Source organism: Verticillium alfalfae, genomic scaffold (assembly GCF_000150825.1).
Source record: "Verticillium alfalfae VaMs.102 supercont1.2 genomic scaffold, whole genome shotgun sequence".
In the NCBI taxonomy this organism is placed as follows: Eukaryota; Fungi; Ascomycota; class Sordariomycetes; order Glomerellales; family Plectosphaerellaceae; genus Verticillium; species Verticillium alfalfae.
The window spans coordinates 2144276-2155654 of NW_003315037.1; the positions used below are offsets into that span (position 1 = coordinate 2144276).

The 11379-nt window shown below is 57.9% G+C and overlaps 5 protein-coding genes across 5 annotated transcripts; 2 read left to right on the forward strand and 3 right to left on the reverse strand.

The window, feature by feature from the left end:
- Window positions 1-113: 113 nt before the first annotated feature.
- Window positions 114-1011, forward strand: VDBG_02116 (conserved hypothetical protein; the record flags this gene model as incomplete). Its single annotated transcript, XM_003007882.1, has 2 exons — window positions 114-234; window positions 302-1011. The coding sequence occupies 2 exons, from the start codon at window positions 114-116 to the stop codon at window positions 1009-1011; spliced, it is 831 nt and encodes a 276-aa protein (XP_003007928.1).
- Window positions 1012-1889: 878 nt separating this feature from the next.
- VDBG_02117 (mitogen-activated protein kinase spm1) lies at window positions 1890-3460 on the reverse strand (the record flags this gene model as incomplete). The annotated part of the gene is made up of 5 exons (XM_003007883.1): window positions 1890-2518; window positions 2572-2886; window positions 2961-3027; window positions 3096-3228; window positions 3372-3460. 5 exons carry the CDS (start codon window positions 3458-3460, stop codon window positions 1890-1892), a joined length of 1233 nt encoding a protein of 410 aa, XP_003007929.1.
- A 1269-nt stretch (window positions 3461-4729) lies between these two features.
- On the reverse strand, window positions 4730-5609 carry VDBG_02118 (phosphotyrosine protein phosphatase; the record flags this gene model as incomplete). Its single annotated transcript, XM_003007884.1, has 3 exons — window positions 4730-5135; window positions 5222-5313; window positions 5401-5609. 3 exons carry the CDS (start codon window positions 5540-5542, stop codon window positions 4866-4868), a joined length of 504 nt encoding a protein of 167 aa, XP_003007930.1.
- A 3564-nt stretch (window positions 5610-9173) lies between these two features.
- Window positions 9174-9827, forward strand: VDBG_02119 (predicted protein; the record flags this gene model as incomplete). The annotated part of the gene is made up of 4 exons (XM_003007885.1): window positions 9174-9226; window positions 9281-9394; window positions 9454-9493; window positions 9582-9827. 4 exons carry the CDS (start codon window positions 9174-9176, stop codon window positions 9825-9827), a joined length of 453 nt encoding a protein of 150 aa, XP_003007931.1.
- A 441-nt stretch (window positions 9828-10268) lies between these two features.
- VDBG_02120 (glutathione S-transferase) lies at window positions 10269-10955 on the reverse strand (the record flags this gene model as incomplete). The annotated part of the gene is made up of 1 exon (XM_003007886.1): window positions 10269-10955. The coding sequence occupies one exon, from the start codon at window positions 10953-10955 to the stop codon at window positions 10269-10271; it is 687 nt and encodes a 228-aa protein (XP_003007932.1).
- Between the last annotated feature and the right edge of the window lie 424 nt (window positions 10956-11379).

Below are 11379 nucleotides of genomic sequence, written 5' to 3' on the forward strand. Positions count from 1 at the left end.
CCAGGCTACTGCTACCAACTGCATCTGCACTTTGGCCCTTATCGCATTCTCGGAACGCAAACATCACATACCACATCAAATACCATATCACACAACACACAGACATCACAGCCATGCTCGCCAGGTCACTCCTCCTCCTCGCCTCCCTGGCGCTCGCCGCTGCTTCGCCCGTCCGCAAGCAAGACGGCACCAGCTGTGCGCAGAAGGCGCCCACACTCCCTGTCAACGGTGGCGGTACGTCCCACAACCCCAATCCCCCACGTACAGCCTCATCGTGTCTCCTTACTAACACGCCCACTAGCAACTGAGCTCGCATCACCGCCTCAGGGCAGTGTTCTCAAGTACATCGCCGTCGGCCACGGCATTCAGAACTACACTTGTGCTGTCGGCCAGGCAGCCAAGGCTACCGGCGCCGTCGCTGTTCTTTACGATGCCACCGCCCTGTACCCTGGTCGCGGACCCAAAGCCCTCCCCTCAGTCGAACACTTCAATGCCCTGACAACAGCCGCGCTCTGGGGCACCCCGCTGCCCCTCAACACCGACGGCACCACCAAGTTCGGTGCCTCCGCTTCCAAGCCCTTCAAGGCCCCAGCCCCACTCGATATTCCCGGCCAACAGGTCCCCTTCCTCGGCCTTCACTACTTTGACGGCGCCGGCGTTCCTACGTTCCTGACCGGCACCTCCGAGGCCGACGCCAAGGCCTCCGTCCTGAAGGCCTTCAAAGTCGGTGACGCCCCCGCTCCCGCCAGCGCAGACCCTGGTCCCGTCGGCACGGGTGCCGTTGCGTGGCTCTACCTCGGCGCCAACCCCGGCAGCCGTGGCTTCTCCGCCGTCTACCGCGTCATCACCGCCGGCGCAAGCCCGAGGCGTGCGTCGACGACAAGCCCCAGAGCGTACCCTACGCCACCTACTACTGGCTCTACGGCAGTGCTTAGAATGTTTTCTCGCGTCAATTGGGTCTTCGATCATTGCTTGCATTGGGACAGCTCAGTCCGCTCTCCCACAACCTAAAAAGATCTGGGGGCATTCATCATAGACGGTCGTTTCACGGTCCATGTTTTTCTTTCTTTCTTTTATCACCGTCCTGTCAGCATTGGCCACGAACATCTTGGAGTCGCGGGGCTGGCTCTTCATCACGAGTCTAGGATCGATTCCCCCTTCTCCCTCACATGAAAGCGTGGCGTGGCCACGGTACCACTCTTTCTTACCTTATTAATCGGGCTCGGCGCGGGGCGAGCACGGCACGGCATGGAGACGGGAACGGGGCAGGACAGGCTGGTCCTGCTTTGGGAGGTTTCGCCGCGGGTACATAGTCGCGAGGCCTGGACATGCGGGCAGACTGTATCTAAGGGCTCTTGAGGCGTTCAGGTTCCACCATAGTTCATCAGACACATTATTCCTCACTTCTCCTTCCTTGCCGGATCGCAACGTGTTAGTTCCGTCAAGAATTTCAAGGCTGTAGCTGGCTGTTCCCTGTGGGCGTAGTCTTCTTGTTAGACGTGGCGACCTCGTGCAGCACGTCTGATACCTGGCAAACCAAGTCACATTGGTTCAGTCAACACAACACGTCCACTGGTCACGTCACTTCACTGCAGCCACGTCTAGCTGGAGTTCTTGTTCATTCATTCGCTATTGGAAGCCGACATCTGGCCGTCTTGCTCCCACCTTCTGCATGCCCGAGTTTCGTCATGTGTCCTCCTCTTGCTACAGCCTGGAAACCCTCACCCAACCACCCTTGTCCAAAATCATGGTGGAACATACGTCGAAGAGCAAGACTGTCGTGAAAAGTCCAATTCGAGTGCCTCGGGACCTGGCCCGTCCAGACCCCGTTTTGCCCATACATCCCGTCCTCTTGCCATCCTCCTCTTTGCTTTGCACCAGAGGCGTCATCACCTTCGGTGGTCGAGTCCGCCTGCGAGGTCGGCCTCCAGACCTCCGCCGTGGGCCTGGTATTCCTGCGGCCTGGGGTCTTCGGTACTCCACTGGCCATGGCCCGAAGGGATGGGCACCTGGCCAGCGGCGGCCTGCTGGGCGGCCTGCGTGCCTCCCTGACCGCCGCCGGGGACGGTGCGGACAAACTGACGGAAGCGGTACACCTCCTCGAGGATCATCTTGCGCATCTCACCAACGTCGTCGACGACCTCAAAGTCAAAGTTGAATGTCGTCTTGCAATCGGGCTCGTCGGAGGCATCATGCCAAATGTGGAGATACGGGTGCTCGAGAGCCTGGTCGACGCTGATGCGGCTTGAGGGGTCGAAAGCAAGCATGCGGTCGAGCAGGTCAAGCGCGTCAGGGTTCGCCTGGGGGAAGAGTTGGGGGAACGGCTTCTTGGTCATGAACGGCAAGTTGCGCACGTACTCTTGCGCACGCGGGGAGCCAATCCTGGAAAGCGTCTCCTCGTTGGGGGTACCGAGGATGTGAAGAATCTGGTTCAGCTGGTCGACGTAGTCGCGGCCCTTGAAGAAGGGGCGGCCGCCCAAAAGCTCGGCAAGGATGCAGCCAACGGACCAGACATCAACTAGGCCCGAGTCAGTGGAAGTCCTTCGTCACGGGGGGGATGGATCAACCCACTAGCTTTGGTGTAGCTCTGGAAGCTCAGCATAATCTCGGGCGCGCGGTACCAACGCGTGGCGACATACTCGGTCATGTACCCAGCGTTCTCCTCGGGATCGACGGAGAAGCCGCGAGCCAGGCCAAAGTCGCAAATCTTGAGCTCGCAGTCGGCATTGACCAGCAAGTTGCCGGGCTTCAAGTCACGGTGAAGCACATTGGCGGAGTGGATGTATTTCAAACCACACAAGATCTGATAAATGAAGGACTGGAAGTGAGCATCGGTCAGGGGCTGGCCAGAGCGAATGATGGCGGCCAAGTCGCACTCCATCAACTCTGCAGAGGGGATATCATCAGCGGGCTGGTCGCGGCCGGACGGTCAAGGGTGGGATTGAAGAAGGAATGCTAACCCTCGTAGAGGTACGTTTCGTTAAAGTTGTCGGGGCGGGGAATATCCATGTCGTAGAGACAAGTGATCTACAAATGAGACAATGTCAGCTTTGCCAAGAGCATCATGAGAGACTGGGAGGGGGGCGGGATCGCACGTTTCGGTGGCCCCTAAAATGCTGGAGGAGCTTAATCTCGCGGAGGGCGCGCTTGGCGAGGATCTTCTTGCTGAAGACATTGGTGACCTTCTTGATGGCGACGCCCTCGTTGCTTCCACTGTTGACGGCGGCGCTGTGCAGAGAAGTCCCAGGTCAGCGCAATGCAATGTTGGGTCGAGATGTGCTGTGCAGCCTGCAGGGCGAGGGGCGAGGAGCGAGGAGCGCGGGGGCGAGGGGACGTTGAGGCCTACCAGACGATTCCGTAAGCTCCCTGACCTAGCTCCTTCGTAACGGTGTAGCGCTCGTCGACGATGAAATCTTGGGTTGAAGACCTTGAAGATCTTGCGTCCCTGGAGGTCGGCCATTTTGCGCGCGACAAGGTGTGTTGAGGTGTCGAGGCTGAGGGGAGGGGCGTTTCTTCTTTGTTTGCTGCGGTCGGCGTTCTGGGTAAGCTTGCGTGCACGCGGGGTCCCGAAGGTGAGGCGGGGAAATCGGGGCGGGGCAGCAATCGGCGTTGGTGGGCTGAGGGAGTTGAGCGAGAGGAGGGGTCGTCGGTCGACCTTTGTGCAAAACGGCGTGAAGCAACCTCGAGGGAGGAGGAAAGCTCAGGAAGGGCGAGAGACGCAATAAAAAGGCGTCTGAAGAAGGGCGGTTGGGAAAGGGGAGGTATGGGAGAGAGAGAGAGAGAAAGAAAAGAAGAATCATCGGTCGAGGGAGAGTGGAGGACAGACGCGACAATGCCTCTCGTACTTTCCACCTCTGGGCCGTTTGCTTGCTCGCTCGTTCGCTCGATGGCACCTGAAAGAGCAAGAGCACCCGTGAAAGGCAACAACCTGGAAGCAGGAGCAGGGGGCCAAGCAGCTGCCCGCCCCACCGTCAGCCTCCCGGCGCGGCCTGATTTGTCGGCCGCCTGTCTTTTGGGGGCTTATTCACGCCCCAGTCTGCCACGCTCTGTGACGGGCAGCTCTTGCCGCCGTCTGATTGGCGTAGCCCAAAGCCAGAGATCATCTGTAACCGCGCGACAATCAGATGAAGCTCGAGATGCCTGATGGCCGGTAGCGGACTATAGAGCACACACGCGAGACGTAGCTGGTCCCCCATGCGCCTGTCGCGGTTCTCGTCTCTACGATCTCGTCTCTACGGGTCGACGACCAGGCAGGCTGCAGTGGCATTGTTCAACGTCAACTGCTCTGCGCCCTCCCTTGACATCCTTCCCAGGCCGTTAAAACTGCCTTCAGGGTTTCGAGGCTAAAAGCTGCCGTCCGTCAGACTGCCATTTGATCCACTGCGGCTGTTCCGTTTTCAGGCCCGAGCTGAAATGCCCCGAGAGACAGGTCAACCTGTCACCCTCGGCCGGCCTGGTAGGGCTGAGGTCAGATCAAAGGGCCCAGAGGAGCCGAGCCCCCCCCCTTTTCCCATCCATCGCCTCTTCGTCCCGGCCCTTGAAGTTGGGTTGCACTGGCTCGGCTGACGAACAGTGGTGGAGAGCTGACCTGCCTACCGAGCTATTCACATCGGCCATTCAAATATGCTTTGCCTAGGTCGTCTGGACAAGGAGAGATCTGGCTCCCCCAACTCTAATCTTTGCCTGAGCTCAGATGCGGTCGCGAGCCGCCCGTCGGCCTTTGCTGTAAGATTTATTGCCATGTATTGTTGGGTATCTCCGTCTATAGCAACACCACATACACACGACGGCCCAGCCATCGCACACCAAAATAGGTAGCCCCGTCTTTCCACTTTTTCACCTGGGGCCCGCCTCACCAACCAGGCTTAGGCCGTCTTGACGTTGGGGAAAACATCAGCGAGGAAGTTTCGGGAGAACCGCGTGCACTGCTCGTACGCAGTCTGGAATCCCTGCTTGCCGCCGTAGTAAGGGTCGTCCACCTCCTCCGCCTTGTTCGAACCCGAATGCTCGCCCCAGAGCTGGACCTTGGCGCGCGAGTCTGGTTTGCCGCGCTGCTGTAGGCTTTCGAGGTCGCGCAGGTTGTGGCGGTCCATGGCGAAAACGTAGTCAAAGTCGTCAAAGTCGGAGAGACGTACCTGATCAAGGGGAAACGAGAACTGTCAGCCACATGTCGTTCAGGTGGAGGAGGGAGTAGGGTGGTGAGAACAAGAGCAGAGCGTACCTTGCGCGCGTGATGCACATAGTCGGTGATGCCGTGAGCCTCCAACGTCGACATTGTCCTGTGGTCAGGACCCTCTCCAATGTGATAAGCCCCTAGTTCCCAGCGTCATATCAGCATGAGGCAGCGGGAAGATGGTGGCACTCAGGGCCAGTCCGGCGGTCCCGGGGCATCCAACGCACCAGTGCCTGACGAATCAACCCTCCCGATGAGGTCTTTGTATTGCGGCTCCTTGGCGATCTCACGGAAGACACCTTCGGCCATGGTCGACCGACAAATGTTGCCGAGGCAAACAAAGAGCACGGAAACCTTTTTCTCCGGCATGATGACTAGCGGGCGGCGGTCGCTGTCATGAGCAGTTTTGTGTGCTCAAGATTGGGAGTTGTGACGTGGTAAGCCTGCCAGTCACCTGTGTGCCCCGCGATGAGGTGGCGTGGGCGCTGCGATGCGATGCGCGGGGCAGCTTGATACAGTGTGAACATCCACTCGCACGGGACACTGTGAGGAGTGCAAGCGGCAGACGCAGCTATACGCTGTATGTGCCGCAATCGGCATCCATTCACAGATTGAGGTTTTTGAAGCTGTGTAATGAGTGAACACTTGTGGCACTTTCATACCTTCGTCGCTATATTTCTAGCTACTTGTTTCAACGTGAGTTTATGGATTGTGCACGTCACTTTTGGTTCACAAAGTTGGGCCGAAGGTACGAATTCGCTTCCAGGAGATGATAGCTGGACTTGCTTAGGATCTGACGGACATACAATCTTGATCTGCAAAGAATTGGGCATCAAAACATCAACAATTAGTCTGGAACGTAACCCATCAGGTGTGCAGTCGTCCTCCGTTTAAGCGACCCCTGACATAATGAGGGATTTCCTCCTCGGAAGGACGTGTAGCTTGGCATTTGCTCGTCATGGTAGAACCAAGAGAATCAATTATGTGCACTTTCGAAGGATCTGGGCCGATGGTATCAGAGGACAATGTACACCCTAATGCTGATGGACGGACCGGAATACAGAGGAATGGCCGCGGTGTCAATGATGGCAACCTTGGCATTGGTTGTTGCCTTGCTGGTGTTTCCAGTCGAGACCGCAAGCGCACGGCATTCAGTGAGTGCGATCAGGGTAGGTGTGCCAAACCTGAAAGAAGCAGTGCTATAGTTAGATATCTGGCCAGATGAACTGCAGATTGACGCATGAGAGAGTCAAACTCCACACGATAGATACCACAGGATGTCGTACGTTCTTCGCAAGCGATCTAGTCAAGCGCTGGCGCCTGGATCCTTCGAGTACTATGAGCCGGATTTCTTTGCCCAGAAACATTCAGCAGCCACTTCCTGAAGCCAGACTGAGAGAGGCCACAAAACTCATTCAATGTGTGCACTGGTTCAATGGCTGAATTTTGTATCGCGAAGGCCGAGAAAACCTTGGCTGTTCGGAAAACTCCGTGGTGTTTGTTGGGAAGCCTTACTCGCGGAAGCCCGGCGTCAGCCACCGCATAATCGGATCAAAGGTCAGGCCTGCGATGAAATAGGCTCAAGTCCACAACGGATGAAGGCCGAGACCTGCATGCTGCGAACCAAGCCACGCATCGATCGCATTCTTAGTAGACTGGTTAGTATACACGATCCGGGGAAGGTTGCGGGTTTGACAAGCAGGCCGCAATTCTTCCTTTCTTGAGTCAGCGAGGCATGCACCGGGTTTAAGAATGCCGTGGACGGGAGCCACCGCCCCGATTGCAATGTAACATAATTAAACAACCGACCTAGCTTGCCAGTCACAATGGTACGGCAGCAAGCTACCCTCCTTGTTTAACCCTTAGATCAAGCATGTGATTGTGAGCTCTCAGCTTTGCGTTTTGTCAAGGCAGACACGCAGACATGGCTTGGAGAGACCAACCATAGAGATGGCAGCGAGAGCGCCCAACGTTTCACGTACCTTTCAGGTGCATGAGGGGCCGCTCTTGGGAATGGTGGACTAGTGTGCCGATTTTCCTGGAGGATGTTATGGAGATGGTCCAATTGGATATGAAAAGTTGCGCGATCTCCACGCGTGTGGGGAGAGCATGGTTGCTTTTGTGCACAGGCGGGATGACGCAGGATCGCGACCCATGGACTGGACCGTTGTTGGCCTCCAAAAGGTGGTAGCGGCTGTAGGCCAGGTCCAGCCTCGTGCTGAGGGCAAGACAAGCAAGATGCTTGTGCCGTTGGGCGTGCCGGTGGAGATGGCAATGCGCCATGTCTGAGCAGCGAGGGACGAGTGAGCAGCGCGAGGGTGGGCGGACAGCTCGGGAGATAGAGGAGGGACCTCTTTGTTACACCAGCACCAGCAGAAGCGCGAACCACGGGCCGGTCGTCGGATCAACGTCGGTGCAACGGTGCCCTCTTCATCAGAGTTTGATCATATGGGTCTGATCGATCGGGGATATTGCCCATTGCTTCTTCTTTTTAGTGTGCACTGCGGCCGAGATTTCCGCTTGCTCAGCACTCAGGCGACTGCACGCAAGCTTTCAGATTTTGGCCAGGGTCTTGTTGACCTGACGTGGGAGAGACGAAGGCTTGTTCTCAGGCCTCCCCAGGGGTTCGCTGCACCAAGCGAGAGTTTCTCCACCCGCCATCCACCCCGATCAGTGGGAATCCAACAACAGTAGACTAGCTCGTGGCACAGGGCGTTCGATGTGGAGAGTCTGATGCTGGCGACTCCGGGGGGGAGGTTGAGTGGGCTCGGGAGCTTACGCACCTTGCGCCTTGCCTCGCCTCTTGAGCTGCCCTCGCAGTCCTCCCAGTCGCCGAATGCAGTAGGAGCAGCAGCCGAGTCTGCAGCTCCGATTCGTAGCTGTAACGATGCATTGCCGTCGGCCTACGCGGCACAATACCGGCATGTGAAGCAAATACGAACGCCACTGCTGTCGATCAGTACATACATCTCGGAGACAGCGGCGACGAAAACTAACGACGACGACGACGCGGACGACTGCACCAGCGGACGTTCTTACATGTACCTCCCTCCGCGGCCTCCTCCCCGCATCTTCTCAAAAGGTGACTGGAACAGGTCGAGATGATCTCAGCGAAATTACACGCTTGGGCCATGAGATCAATAGAGCCAGCTGGCCAGGCAAAGACGGCGAGCCGGCGAGACAGACTGGGGCCATGTCTGAGTCGCTGCCCCTTACGACGCTTTGTCTAGAACCGGCGGAGAGACCAAACAACTGCCAGTCGTGCTCCTCGTTCCTCGTTCCTGCCCAGACTTTTCCTATCTGTCGCTTTCCGCCCGAAGCCAGAGAGACCTGGGCCCATGCCAGCCCCACACGTCAGGGCGGTCCACATAGTGGCCATTGGCCTATGGGAGCAGGTGGAATGGAGTCGGCGCATCAACGAGACCAGGCACAAGCCACAGACGCAGGGGTTGATGGGGTGAGCTATGCTGGCTCGGGCCTGGTCGTGGTACGTAACCGTGCCGTTTGTGGATGTCGATGGGATATCCCATGTGGATCCCTCCACAGCTGCGACGGCAAGAAAGACCACACAGCACTGGGGCAGGCTCACTCAGATCGAATCAGCTTGAGGAGGGATCATCAATATGTTGCCCGGATGTAAGTTGTGATTCAGGATTAGTGCGAGCAAGTGCGGCCCGGGCTCATTGAACTGGGGTAAGGGCTGCCTGGCGCCGGGGTGGAAAGGGGGCCAAGCATGCAGGGAAAGAAGGAACGGGCACTGCAGTCTTCCGCGCACCTGCCTTGGACCCTCTGATGAATGGATGTGAACTACAGTACGTCTAGCTACCATGGGCAGGACCTTAAGAACGGCTCCTTTCTCCCGGGTTTGCGCTGATCGAGTTTTCTCTTCTTTTTCTCTACTACTCATCAACCTGCTCCTCAGCCAAGCTTGACTCCCATCATCAACTCAACCTTCCACACTTCCCCTACCAAAGCATTTGCTTCTCTACCAACCGCCACAATGAAGTTCGCCGACGACGCCGCTCTCCTCGTCGAAAGGCTCGCGCCCAGGATGTCACCAGCATCATCAGCCAGATCCCCTCCTGCGCCCTGAACTGCCTGTCCCAGGCATCAACAGCGTCGACTGCTCCATCAGCGACTTCACCTCATCTGCTCCAAGTTCGACAGCATTCAGCCTCTGTCCACCCTGCTTGCCAGCTCTCAGTGCTCGAGACCAGTGCGGTACGTCAGAGACTACTGTGTGAACGTGTGACGTTGATAAACTCTCTGACACTCTGCAGACACCCTCCGCCTCGCACTGGCTCTGCAGCAACGCTGGCGGTGCTCCGGCTCTGCGCGCACACTGCACTGGCTCTGCCTCAACGTCGAGACATGCCCGTCGCTCTGACTCTGCCTCTGCCGCACCGAGACCGTGACCAGCACCGTCGCGTCGCAGACCGTCATTGTCTCCGGCTCGTCCACCTCCACTGTTGGCTCCAACAGCACTGCCTCGGGCCCCACTGGCTCCCGCACCACCACCGGCACTGGTGCCGATGCCACCACCTCCGGTGCTGCTACTGAGACCACTGCTGCCGGTGGTGACTCTGCCGCCGGTCGCATCCAGGCCGCCGGCTGGGCTATTGCTGGTGTCATCGCCGCCGCCGTTGCCCTGTAAAGAGCTCCATAACCAGATGTTGCTCGCTCACCCACCACCCCATGCCGCACGCGGCACGTAATGTTTTAAGATACCACGCATATCGACCGAAAAGGAAACGGATAAGCGAAGGACCGGCATTAGTCTGCCGTGTACATGAAGGATATGCTGTAGATGATCGTAATAATAACGACTCGTGGCTGAACTTGTTGATCTATGATGTGTCTCTGTGATGTTATATGGAATGTTTGCCACTGCAATCTTGTGTAGCAGAAATAAGGGGTCCTCTTGAAGAAGAGGAAGACTCCCGGCCAAGGGAGAAAGGAACGATGCAACAGTGGACCGTCAACCAGACTTGTACTTCCGTGCGTCTTATTTCCTCTTGGCAACAGAACCCCTATTTGGACACAAAAAAAAAAGCACGGTCTCAAGTTGCGTCTTTTCTTCTGCCGCCGAAACAGCTCACTTGCAAAGGTCCTCCACAATCTTGCGCCCGTCGCGAACGACATCGGCTTCGTGCATCTCACAGCGCGCCGTCTCCTCGAGACCCTCGGCCACCCACTGGGCGACAGCCGGGTGCGCAGGAAGCCTGCGGGCGTAGGCGTCGGCGTCGGCGGACAGCGCCAGCCCGTAGGTCTGCAGGCGGCTCGCAACGGGGGCGAAAAAGGCGTCGACGGCGGTAAAGTCGGCGCCGGCGAGCCAGGGCCCGCCGAAGCGCGTGAGCCCCTCGGTCCACAGGGCGTCGATGCGGTCGAGGTCCCGGCGCAGGGCGTCGTCGGGGACGCCGACGTCGACGCGCAGGCCGACGTTCATGCCGCACTGGCTGCGCAGGGCGGGGAAGCCCGAATGCATCTCGGCAGCAGCACAGCGGGCGTAGGCGCGGGCGGCGCGGTCGCGGGGCCAGGCGGCCGGGTGGTCCTCGGCGAGGTACTCGACTATGGCGAGCGAGTCGTAGATGACGGTGCCGTCGGCGAGGGCGAGGGTTGGGACCTTGCCGGTCGGAGAGAAAGCGCCAAAGGCGGGCTGGCGGATGGTCGGCGCGAAGAAGAAGATCTTCTCGTCAAAGGGTATGTTGAGGGCCTTCATGAGGACCCAGGGCCGCATAGACCAGGAGGAGTAGCGCTTGTTGCCGATGTAGAGGGTCGCCATGGTGCATCGATGGTGTGAGATGCTCGTGAAGTAGACGTGCGTGTGTTGTGTCTGTCTGGGCATGATGCCTTTTATAGGGGGCGTCGTGAAGCGCGGTTATCATCGTCGTTTGGGACAGCAGACGCCAAGCGAGCTGGTGAGTCAATGATGCATCCCCCACTCTGCGCCCTTTCAGTGACCATGGTGGGTAGTTCTGCAAAGCAGTGCATTTAATCCTGCATGCATGCTCGAATGGACATGATTTTTTCGGTATCGAATATTCTGGATCACAAGACATCTCGAGTTGGAATTGATATATCCGTGGCAGGCAACCAAAGGGCAGGCCACAGTCCCCTGAATGACATAAGCTGGGCAGGCCTCACAACGCCGGCACGCTGGCTGATGCTCTGTCCAATTCATGAGGCAACTTGACCTCGATCAGAAT